Genomic DNA, 12,606 nt, shown 5'->3' with positions numbered 1-12,606 from the left:
ACACCAATATCATTTAAAAGAAAAAAAGCACAAATTTTATGTGAGGGATAAACAAGACTTCCGTGACAATAAAGCGTATTTTTTCCCAATAAATAGATTCAATAAACCAAGTGATACTGAAGGGACCTCAACGGATACGGAAGCCTCAGACACAGAGGGTGGTAGCCGTAACCGTAAAAACAAAAATAGAGGCAGAGGGAGATATCAGAACAGGGGTGGCCATAACCCAGGTCATTTTTTAGATCAGGGCCACTACCTGCGGAGCAAAAAGACCCCTCCGAATCTGTTTCCACAAACAGATCAAACCAGATAATCAACCTATCCAGTAAAACCTTGTCCGCCTCGGCCATGACGGTCCTAAGTAAAGGACTTTCGTTTGTCCCTACCACGGACTTTAATTTGTTTGAGGCGGTCAAGGACTTGAACCTATTTATTAGAAAGTTGAAATGGAAAAAACACTTTTCACTTGAAAATAAAAAAGCAGCTAGAGAAATGGGGATACCTGAGGATATCCTTGAGGATGTGAGGTTTCTGTTCAATCTGTCAGACCTGGACCCGAATTCGGTGGGAAAGGGCCCCTTCACAAACCTTAAATTGAAAAGTAAAAAGATGCCACCTATCACCAGTGATGTCAATTCCATTGACATTTTTTCCAACCTGGTGACTAGGGACCTTGAATCCCTTATGAGTAAACATAGGAGAAAATTCAATCTCAGTAAGTCTGAAATGGACTCCCTGATGGATTTGGAAGGGGATGACGACATAGTAATTAAGGAATCTGACAAGGGGGGAAATGTTGTACTAATGGACACATGTGAATACAAGACCCTATGTTTGGATATACTTAAAGACACAGATAATTATGAAAAACTTCAGGGTAACCCCACCATTAACTATACTAAGAAACTAACAGAAATTCTTGAGAGAGCATTGAAAAATAATCTTATAACCAAGTCTGAGTTCGAGTTCTTGTTACCAACCTCCCCAATTACCCCAACTTTCTATTGTCTCCCAAAAATTCATAAGGGCCTTTACCCTTTACGTGGGAGACCCATAGTCTCTGGTATTGGTGGTATCACTCAAAATGTAGGGATCTATGTGGATAGGGTATTGAGACCGTTTGTGCTAGCCCTTGGATCATACTTACGTGACACCACGGACCTTTTGAAAAAATTGGAGGGCGTGGTGTTAGATGATGAGACTCTACTTGTGAGTGTTGATGTTGAAGCACTCTATTCTTCTATAAGACACCAAGATGGCTTGAGGGCAGTTGAATATTTCCTCAGAAGTAGAGGCAGACAGTATGATGGTCACAATGGCTTTATTTTGGAACTCTTGGACTTTGGCCTTAAATGTAACACCTTTACGTTTGGGGGCTCCTTCTTCCACCAGCTCAGGGGTACAGCGATGGGGAGTCCCAGTGCCCCGTCGTATGCTAACCTTACCCTGGGCTGGTGGGAGGAGACTATTATTTTTGGAGAGGATTCATCTATCCCAACAGACAAGATACTCCTTTGGTGTCGTTTTATAGACGATGTGTTCCTATTGTGGAGGGGTAGTGAATCGGAACTTGTGGACATGGTTGAAATGCTCAACATCAATGACCTTGGCCTCAAGTTTACATTTGAATGGAATAAAGATAGACTCCCGTTCCTTGATGTATTGATTGAAAGAGGTGTAGATGGTCAGATCAGGACCAGTACTTATCGTAAGCCGACAGCAACAAACTCTCTCTTGAGGTGGGAGAGTGGCCACCCCAAGAGCCAAAAGAAGGGGATTCCTAAGGGTCAATTTTTGAGACTCAGAAGGAATTGCTCAGAGACCCCGCTTTTCTTGGAACAGGCGGCAGACCTTGATGTGAGACTAAAACAGAGAGGGTACCCAGAGGGTGTCATCAACCAAGCCTTCTGTGAAGCAAGTGCTAGAAATAGGACATCCCTGTTAAACCCAGCCCCACAAAACAACTCGAAGGAAGAGGTAGTGCGTTTCATCACTACCTATAATAATGGAGCTGAGGATTTTCGTAAAATCCTTAATAAACATTGGTCAATTCTTGGGATGGATAATGACATTGCACCCATTCTAACACCATTTCCCGCCATTACCTTCAAAAAAGCGCGTTCATTAGGCGACAGGCTGGTGCATAGCCACTTTATTCCTAAAAATCCTTCTTGGATTCGAAGTGACATAAAAGGCTGCTACAGATGCAGTGGTTGTGTAGCATGTGGCTCAATAAAAACAGGGAAAAAATTCTATTCTGTTGTAACCGGTAGGGAATATACCATCAAGCACTTTATCAACTGTAGATCAAAAGGTGTCGTGTATAAAGCTACCTGCACATGCCCTAAAGAATATGTGGGAAAAACAAAAAGAGAGCTCAGGCGTAGAGTGGGGGAACATCTAAGGGACATTCGTCATAAAATTGATACCCCACTGGCAAGACACATCGCTGAAAAACACAATGGTGACTCCAACTCTGTCTATTTCCAAGGAATTGATTTGGTACCACAACCCGTAAGAGGGGGGGACTGGGACAATTTGATTCTGAAGCGGGAGACGAGGTGGATCTTTTGGCTCAGGACAGTGGCACCCCTGGGCCTAAACGAGATGTTATCCTTTGCACCCTTTGTGTAACTTAATTATAGGGTGAGTCATCTGGTAGGGTTATACGACGGCCGAGTGGGGGCACCAACCACCGTACCTTTGAGGGTGCCGACCCCCACATGATAGGTAGGCACAAGAGTAGAAAATAGGGCTAAATGTACATGGTGATGGGTCTTTTTGTTTCCCATCTGTTTGGGTCCAGTGATCGCCTCATTTGCTCTTGACCAGTTCTCCCCTCTCTTGCCCTAAGCAATGTCCCAGGTCCCCCTTCCCACCCAAAAAATACCCCGAAAAACTACCCCAATAACCCTCCCCCCCCCCTTCCTAATCCATCTGGACCACACTAACTAAATTGTTGTCTTAAAATTGTTCGCTTTATTACAATGGCATGGCCATATCTAATCTGGATTACCTACCCTGTGATAATCTATCACGGGGCATGATTCTGGGGAATACTTGTTTTGTCAAGATTCCCGTATAGGACGACAGCAGGCTGATGTGCCTGCTGCACTGTAAGAGGCAGCGGCCGTATATCTGCGCATGCGCGGAGCGTCCTGCGTTCCAGGACTCTTCCTGGGTCTCATGCGTCTCAACACGGGATGACCCGCAGGAAGTGGGCGGGCACCCGTGGGACGGATGTGACGTCACACGCCTGGTTTCAGAGCGGTAATGCTCTCTTATTTAAACCTGATGCTGGCGCTCGGTACGGTGGCATAGTACCGATTAGCGCCACGTGTCAGGACTTTGGTAAGTACACAAACTGCTTGTGGCCCTCCGAACTGTTATTGTTTGATGTGGTGAGGCCGATTTCCCTTGTCTTTGGAGACTTATTTGATTATCTTTTTGGACCCATATAGTGGCTGAAGTGCCGGTCCTAGGAGTGACATAGCAATGTGGCATCGGATGGGTGTCTGAACCTCATGGCGGATATGCCGGTTCCATTAAAAGACACCACATTTCCTTTCTAATTCTCCTGATGATTTATGGATTTATTGAAACGCGTTGAGAAAAGGAAAAAGTTTCTATTATATTACATCGGAGTTGTTTGCAAAGAGAACCCGTGGAATACGTGTGGAAGCCACAGGATCTTATTGATGTAGCAACTCCGTATCTTACACCTTCTTGCGGCTGAGGAACACTCACCCTTAATGAAGTGAAGACGGGTGAGATTGTTGCCTTTTATTTCCCTCCTTGCATTACTTACTGAGGGTTATCTAATGCCGACCAATCTATTGCCTATCATTTATTGTCTGTGATAGTATTCTTCTAATACTCCAGATATAGGATATCACAATTGACAATTTTTAGGCGCTATTGCGCTATTTATGTATGTCTGGTCCTTTTATTTTAATATATTTATTAAAAGTTATATTTTAGGCGTATTTAATATTGGTGGATACCAAGCTGTTATACTCTATTGTTCATACGGTATATCCATATCCAGTTGCTTTATTCTATCCTGGGTGCGCAGGTAACCAAGGTAAATATTGGGTTGGTTACCCGATATTTACCTTAGTTACCAAGTGCAGCATCGCTTCAGTGCGTCGCTGCTGGCTGGGGGCTGGTCACTGGTTGCTGGTGACAGCTCACCAGCAACCCGTGTAGCGATGCTCCAGCGATCCCTGCCAGGTCAGGTTGCTGGTGGGATCGCTGGAGCGTCTGACTGTGTGACCTCTCACCAGCAACCTCCTAGCAACTTACCAGCGATCCCTATCAGGTTGTATCGTTGTTGGGATCGCTGGTAAGTTGTTTAGTGTGACGGTACCTTTACTCCGAGACAACGAGCTTGCGACACTGGGGAGAGTGAGCAGCCATCAACTTTGATGAATAGGCTTGTTGGGAGGGTTGAGGGATAAGGAAGAAAGATAATGAATTCAGATTTGTACATGTTATAGAAATTTCGCAGAGAAGAAGGATGAAATAACAGACAGACATTGTGGGATTTTGGTAAGTAGGGAGGTGATGTCAGGTCCAGAGAGGTAGATCTGCGTATCAGCGTAGAGATGATAATAAAGATGGCCACCTCTCTACATCATCTTATCCTTTCTGGAGTGCTTCCTGAAGGGTCAGGAGCCATTTTGCCAACTTGTCCCAAGCATGGCCACAAATGCATCACTCCTATTCCTTTGCATGGAAAATACATGTGAGTGGACACCGACAAGCGTGTACATGACCATGCTTTACTGGAAAATAGATACAAAATTGTCCATTGAGGTTGTCGGATAATTTCCAGTTCTATTGAAAGTTTCGGATGTAAGCTCTCTAAGACAATTAGAGCATCCCTCACCACTAATGCACGAAGGAGTGGCACTTTGGGCTTCAGTGGCAGCAAGATCAAAAATATAAATGATTTAAATAATAGTAATAATGATAATAGTAATAATTCATCAATACCAGACTAACTATTACATCTGTAATAGAATGTGGGATGGAGGTGTTTGAAAGCCAACTATCAGAATACCCTTTTTCGCTCCTCTGCCACATAGTGGCACACAAACTCCACATATTTTATTATCTCTGTCCAAGCTCCAACAACCATCTACGGTGTAATACTGCCCTCTTCAATGATAATTGCTTTCCACAATTTAGTTTGTGCATATTGAAATTTCATTCCATAATGTATAGCAGTGCTGATAAATGTTATGGTAAGTTCTTGGGGGGGGGGGGTTTGACAGATAACAGCTAACTAATGGTCACAAACAGCTTATGGCTAAGTTCAGGACAGAGTATGACAAATCATTTGATTTGCATTTGTAAAAAAACATGATTGATTATTCATCCATATCATGTTTGACATATTCTACAATCGGGTCCATAAGTGGTCCATGCAGACACAGACATACTTTTATCTTGGAGAATAATATTTTAGAATGTGAATACCAATGATTCTCTAATGCAGGATGACATAAACTATTGTTTCAGTGCTGAAACTGGAACAAAATACAATGTCACAAAACATTGCTTGGTTGCATTAAATTTTTCCTGAAAATGCACATATGTTATTACAAAAAGCATTTTTTAAGCTGCTGAGGAGCAAAAAAGTAATCAATTTTTACTTTTGTTTCAGAAGTCAACAATAGAAGTGAAGATAAGAAAATTACAGTAACTTTTTATCTCTTGTACTGATCATTCACGATCAAAAGCTACTCAAATCTGTCTACAAATCTGTCTGCAGTGACAGATCAAACTAGACTTCCTGCTAGAAATATCTATAGTGTAGGGAAAGGTGCAAGGGTGGATACAAAAGTCAGAAAGGAAAATAACTGCCAGAAATATCATTATTTATCATGTACATTACAGCTTATTCTGAAAGGTCTCCTGAGAATGCAGTTACAGTTTGAGTAATTGACTGATGCTCACCTAATTTTCTAGGGTACACTATATTGGCGGTTTTCTGATACAACCCTGGACTCTGGATACCCCCGCGCCATTAGTGATGGTTTTACAAACATTCCAGACAATATCGATGCTACCTTTTGCCTTCCAGCAAATAATTATGAAGGCACCGAAAAAGCCTACTTCTTTAAAGGTAATTTTCACCAACTCCAAGCCACCATGACAAATACTGCTTCATTTTGGTCACATGTGCAGAACATGTGTGCAAAAATGGTATATAAAAACCCTATGAAAGTTCTTTAAGAAACTTGGTATACTGCTGTTCCCTTGTCCATGATAAGTCTTCTGTATTAGGGTAAGTTCACACAGTGCATTTTTCGTGGCGTTTTTGCGCATTTTTCGGGTGCGTTTTTGCTCAGAAAACTGCATGAATTTGCTTCCCCAGCAAAGTCTATGAGTTTTCATTTTTGCTGTCTGCACACAGTGGGTTTTTTTAGCTGCGTTTTTGTGGGCACCACAAAAACGCAGCATGTGAATTATTTTTGCGTTTTTCACTGCGTTTTCCACCCATTGAGTTCAATGAGATGTTCAAAAACGCAATGGAAGCCGCAAATTGCAAATATAGCTGTGTTTTAGTACGTTTTTATGACTAAAAACGCAGCTATAAACGCAAGGGGTGGGTAGTAAAGTGACATGTACAGGAAGAGGATTCCTTCTGTCAGTAAACACAGAAGCGTGAATCCTCCCGGTACCGTCATCGCTGCTTCCATTTCCCACCCGGTGCCATGTCCGCTCCCCTAACAGCTAGCCCTAACCCCATTATTACCCAGCGAGCCACCCAGCATCAGGGCAGCTGGAAGAGTTGGATACAGCGCCAGAAGATGGAGCTTCTATGAAAGCGCCATTTTCTGGGGTGACTGCGGACTGCAATTCGCAGCAGGGGTGTCCAAAAAGCTTGGGCACCCTGCATTGCGGATTCCAATCCCCAGCTACCTAGTTGTACCTGGCTGGACACAAAAATTGGGCGAAGCCCACGTCATTTTTTTTTTATCATTTCATGAAATCCATGAAATAATTAAAAAAAAAGGGCTTATCTACATTTTTGGTTCCCAGCCGGGTAAAAATAGGCAGCTGGGGGTTGGGGATGCTGAGCCTTGTAGTTAGTCAGCTGCTGTCTGCTCTCCTGCATACACTATTGGATGGAGGATGCTGAGCCTTGTAGTTCTTCAGCTGCTGTCTGCTCTCCTGCATCCACTAGTAGATGGAGTATGCTGAGCCTTGTAGGTCTGCTCCCCCTGACTCTCCCTCCAGCATACAGTCCTGGATGGAGCATGCTTAGCCTTGTAGTTCTGCAGCTGTCTGCTCTCCTGCACACACTAGTGGAGAATGAAGAACATATTAAAGAAGGAAATGACATCAGGCCTTTTTTTTTTTTTCAACAATCTTTAATGGCAATGTTCACTGATAAAAAACGCATAAAAACGCAGTGAGCAAAAAATGCAGCAAAACGCCTCAAAAAACGCACCAAAACGCGGTAAAAACACAAGCGTTTTTGCCGCATTTTTTTACTGCGGGTGCGTTTGTGTCAAAAAACGCACAAAAATGCAGCGACAAAAAAACGCAGTGTGTGAACTTAGCCTTAGTGAACGATTATGAGCAGGAGTGATCCGAAGAAATAATAGCAATTTAACGTTAGATCTTGAGGGTCTGATTGTCAGGACCTCTGCAATCTTGAATTTGAAGGGATCAGAGCACTGTTTTAGTCGTTTTCCTGGACTACCTAGATCTGCTCCAAAGAGGTCTGCTCATGACACTAGGTGCCGTGGTATTCATATAGCGCATGGCACTGGTGATGGAAATGTTGTGGCTAGTTTCTGGGTTCCATAGGCATTGTCAAGCCAGAGATTCTGATGTAGTTGGGACCTGTAGTACCACCAAGACAGGCAGAATATGGGAGTGTGTTGTCCAGCAATTCAGCAGTGTAATCAGCTACCTGCTGTGGCCAACTTAAGCTCCCATTACAATGCTTGGAGTCTCCAGTTGTATACATACTGACCCTGTTTTCTGACTCAAAGGGACGGTGTCAGCACACAATGACTGTTCAAACCAAGTACAGGCGCACAGTGCATCACAGCGGGGCCAGTCATTTAAATACACCTTCCCACCTGCTTGTTTTCCTACAATCTCAACCCTCTTCTGGCTCTATGACATATGAGCTGTCAATGAAGAGGGGGGGGGGATTAAATGACTACAAGCAGGTAAGATGGTGTATTTAAGTGATTAGCCCTGCCAGGATGCACCAAATCCCCGTACTTGGTTTGAACAGTCATTCTGTGCTGACAGAGTCCATTTAACCCTCCATTTGCCTGACGATTCTTCCTCTGGCTCCATTCTCCTGGTTCTGTCCTTAGCTATCTTCCTGACCTCGTCCTTACTAATATTGTCTAGTAAATATCAGTTTTAACCCAGGTAGTTAACTTTACTCTGCCATCTTGCTTTATTGGCTAGTGTCGCGGGCAGAGGGGACGCGCTCGCCACTCTCGGGTCCGGGGCTTCTGCTGCTGCTTGGTGGCTCGAGCGGTGGGCCGGACCCGGGGACTCGAGCGGCGCTCCTCGTCCACGAGTGAAAAGGGGGTGGTTTGTTTTGGGAGATAGTTTGTGACGCCACCCACGGGTCGTGGTGATTATTAGCACCACCGCTGCTGGTGACGGGGATCCCGGGAAGGATGGTAGGGAGCAGCTAGGATGTTGTACCCTCCGTGGGTAGGGGTTGGTGATCCCGGGGCCTCGGTGGTGATACGGGGAGGCTGGATGGCTGGGGGTGCAGGGTTGCAGGGGCGGCGCGGTGCTGGATGGCACTGGTGTACTCACTCAGACAATCAATGACAGAGTCTCTGGTAAACCAAACGGCTGGATGGACGGTTCCCGCAGCCGGCTGCAGTGTTGTGCTCTCTCCGGACGGCTGATGGTGGCTGTCTTTCCCTGCACCTGTTAGAATGTTCTGACTCCTGTGGTTGCCCACCGGTAGTCCGCTCCCCGGCGTATAGGTGCCGTAGGAGCCCGTTTTGCTCGCAGACGCTGGCCCTTGGATCTCTAGCCTATGGCGGTGGCTGTATATCCTCTCGGTGTGGACTGTTGCCTTCTGTTGGGTCTTGGTTGTTGGGAAACCCCTGGGGTTCCTGTCACACTCGGATTTGACTGTTGTCGGCGGCTCCAAGCCTAGTCAGGATCCGATGGCCCTGCCTGTGTGCTTAGCTTCACTCCGCTCCCCGGTTCAATACCAGCGGGCCAACGCCCGACCCCGGTCCTACGGCTCTGCAGAGATTCACTAACTCCTGCAGACGGCCACCACCGTCTGCCAACCTTGCTGTTTGTGTCTGGGCCCCTACCCAGACACCTGCAGTTTCTGACCTCTCACTTTCACCTCCAAACTGAACTGAACTGACTGCTTTTCCCGCCTCCAGGCCTGTGAACTCCTCGGTGGGTGGGGCCAACCACCTGGCCCCGCCCACCTGGTGTGAACATCAGGCCCTGGAGGGAGGCAACAAGGGTTTTTGTTTGACTGTTTTGACTGTCTAGGGAAGGGGGTGCGTGTGTTATTATGTCTGTGACTACCTGGCTAGTCCAGGACGTCACACTAGCAGCTACTCTTTGAACATAACCCAGTGCTTCCTTATATCAGTCCAGATCCCGGGAAAAGGAAGTGGTCAAGGGTAAAGGCCCAGTTAGCTCTGGGACCTGCTCAGCAGATTGGCTGCAAGAAAGTCTGGCTGTCAAAGCCCTTGTAAGAGCTGCTAGGCTTCCATTAACAGTGCATTTATTGTGCAGGAAAAACTTTGAAGAAGTTGCAGCACTAAAGAAATGCTGTGGTGCCTTAAATCCCACAGTGGGCACCTTGGTAGTCAGACTACACTGATGAGAAAATGATGACATAGTGCTTTCTGTGATATGAATAAACCGTTGATATGTATATTTTACTTTATCCGTAACTCCATATTTCTTCACTATAGGCAGCCGGTATTGGCAGTATGAATTCAAAAATCAACCCACCATAGAAGAGTGTATGGCCTCCTCTCCCTCAGAGACATTCACAAGATATGTAATGATCCACTATGACAGCTGGGAACAAGACCTTGATTTTATCTTTGGAGGGTGGTTTAGAGGTAAGTCTGCAAAAATCAAGCTAACGAGCTGTCATCTAATGAATACATTGGTCAGTCATTTTGGCTTGTGGTTGAGTATATAAGGGTGTGTAGGATCAGTGTCAGATTTTCATGGCTGTGATAAACATACAAATATGTGGGGGGGTGTACATATGAATGATGCTATACTGAGAGATATAGGAGGTATAGGTGAGGCCTTGGTTGTTGGAAATAGATATTTCTTTCCTGAAGAAATTGAATAGTAAGAGGTACAACTGATCGCAACGTCTAACACTTCCTTCTGCTCCCTTCACACTGAACAGCAGGACTCTTCTAGAACCACAGTGCACCTCCAGATAACCCAAGCAGCACAACTCCTTTTAGTTATAACCAGTAGCATAATCACGCTGCGCCTGTTCACTTACTTCATGTGATTGGTGGTGGGGGGGGGTCACTCACTTAACTGCATCTTAGAGGCAGCACACAAGAATACACAGCCCCCTCACACTGACTACCATGTGCCAAAAAGTCTCATTAAGACATATGAGACACACCCATATGTTGAGTAATGCGGATAGCCAGAACCACCCATCTCTTCAGCTATCCATAAACCTGGTCCTTGAAATCCTTAAAGGGAACCTTTCACTGGATGTTAATAATACATACCTAACGGTCGGTGCGGAGAAGACTGGTCGGATGGGCGTCTCCGTTCTCCGGGTCCTGCGCTTCCTCTTTTGGCCATCTTTGTCCTCCTTCTGAAGCTAGTGTGGATGACGCGTTCTACGTCATCTGCACTAGCCGACAGAAGGGTCCTGTGCAGGCGCACTTTGATCTGCCCTGAGCGGTACCACTACCTCCGTCTCCCACCAGTCTCAGAGTCTTCTCTGACAGTGACATCATGTGCCTTCAGCAATGAATAACACGTCATTGCTGCAGCCAGTGATTGGCTGCAGCACTCACATGTGTGGAGGACCACGCTGTAGGAGAAGGATCATAGGGCACTTTATAAGCAGTACAATAGAGTGGAATAGAACCGTATCAAATTCATATCTTGTCCTTGTTGTTGGATCTAAGGCCAAATTCATACGCCCTTGAAACACGGTTCGTTTGTGGACTATGATGAATAGACTGGTCCTCGGTCTCCTGTCATGAACTCAACTGCCTCACAGGCATATATATTATATATATGATTTACTGTATTTGCTGCCAAACATTATTACCGTATTTTAATTATTAATATCAATATTATTATGCTCAACTAGTGAACATGATTCATTCATACAATTTTCATTTATCACTATGTCTCATATTTCCATCATATTCACTTCAGATAATGATTCTCCTCGCTATATAAAAAAAGACTGGAAAGGTATTCCAAATGGAGTGGACGCTGTGCTGCCAAGCAGATTATATGTTCCTGAAAAGAAAAAGTCTGTTTCGCGTCGTAGAAAAAGTCGAAGCGCAAAGAAAAAAAAGAACCGCAAGAGAAGGCCAAGCTGGAGTGACACATTTATTACACTGGACGACCTTTATGGCTATGATTATAATTATGATGAGTATGAAGAGTATGATCCGGATTGGGTTCCTCCTCAAAATCCACCAAAATGCCAGCCAGTCCAAAGTGTTTACTTCTTTAAAAATGGTACGTATGATCTTAGAGTCAGTGAGGAGAAGGTTTAGTTACCAGCAAGCTGTGAAAAGTGGACTAAACCCCATATAAACCCAGTAAAGGGCAGTGGTAATTTATTTTAATGTAGTTTTACAGTACATTTAACCTAAACAGTTTCCTGACATAGAACCCAGGTAGTAAAGCTGGGTAGTACCCAGCGTTGCCCAGGATAGTAACTAAGTGTCTCTCTGTCTGTCTCCCGCTCTGTCTGTGTGTCTCCCTCTCTGTTTGTCTGTCTCCTTCTTTGTCTGTCTGTCTCCCTCTCTGTCTGTCTGTGTCCCTTTCTGTCTGTCTGTGTCCTTTTCTTTCTGTCTGTCTCCTTCTCTGTCTGTCTGTCTTTCTCTCTGTCTGTCTGTCTCCCTCTCTGTCTGTCTGTTTCTGTCTGCCTCTCTATCTCTCTCTGTGTCTGTGTTTGTGTCAGTGTGTGTCTCTGTCTCTGCCTGTCTCTGTGTGTCTCTGTGAGTCTGTTTCTGTGTCTGTCTGTGACTCTGTGTCTCTGTCTCTGTATAAGTCTGTGTGTGTCTCTGTGTCTGTCTCTCTGTCTCTGTGTGTCTCTGTCTCTGCGTGTCTCTGTGTGTGTATCAGTCTCTGTCTCTGTATCAGTCTCTGTGTATCTCTGTGAGTCTCTGTGTGTCTCTGTGTGTCTGTGTGTTTGTCTCTTTGTGTCTGTCTCTGTGTGTCTCTGTCTCAGTCTCTGTCTCTGTGTATCTCTGTGAGTTTCTGTTTCTGTGCATCTTTGTCTCTGTGTGTCTTTGTGTGTGTGTGTGTATGTGTGTGTGTGTGTGTGTGTGTGTGTGTGTCTCTGTGTTTGTCTGTGTGTGTCTCTGTCTCTGTGTATCTGTGTGTCTCTGTCTC

At 45.0% G+C, this 12,606-nt stretch overlaps 1 protein-coding gene across 1 annotated transcript in view; it reads left to right on the top strand.

The window, feature by feature from the left end:
- The window catches only part of VTN (vitronectin), a 65,524-nt gene that overhangs the window by 16,530 nt on the left and 36,388 nt on the right, over positions 1-12,606 (top strand). The window contains exons 5-7 of the mRNA XM_075333266.1: positions 5,977-6,133; positions 9,951-10,103; positions 11,413-11,724. Coding sequence (XP_075189381.1) covers positions 5,977-6,133; positions 9,951-10,103; positions 11,413-11,724 — 622 coding nt within the window. The remainder of the gene's footprint in view (positions 1-5,976; positions 6,134-9,950; positions 10,104-11,412; positions 11,725-12,606) is intronic.

The sequence above is a fragment of the Anomaloglossus baeobatrachus genome, chromosome 2, assembly GCF_048569485.1.
Source record: "Anomaloglossus baeobatrachus isolate aAnoBae1 chromosome 2, aAnoBae1.hap1, whole genome shotgun sequence".
In the NCBI taxonomy this organism is placed as follows: Eukaryota; Metazoa; Chordata; class Amphibia; order Anura; family Aromobatidae; genus Anomaloglossus; species Anomaloglossus baeobatrachus.
The sequence above is the reverse complement of the archived record's forward strand: the minus strand, read 5'-3'. Positions and strand labels throughout refer to the sequence as shown.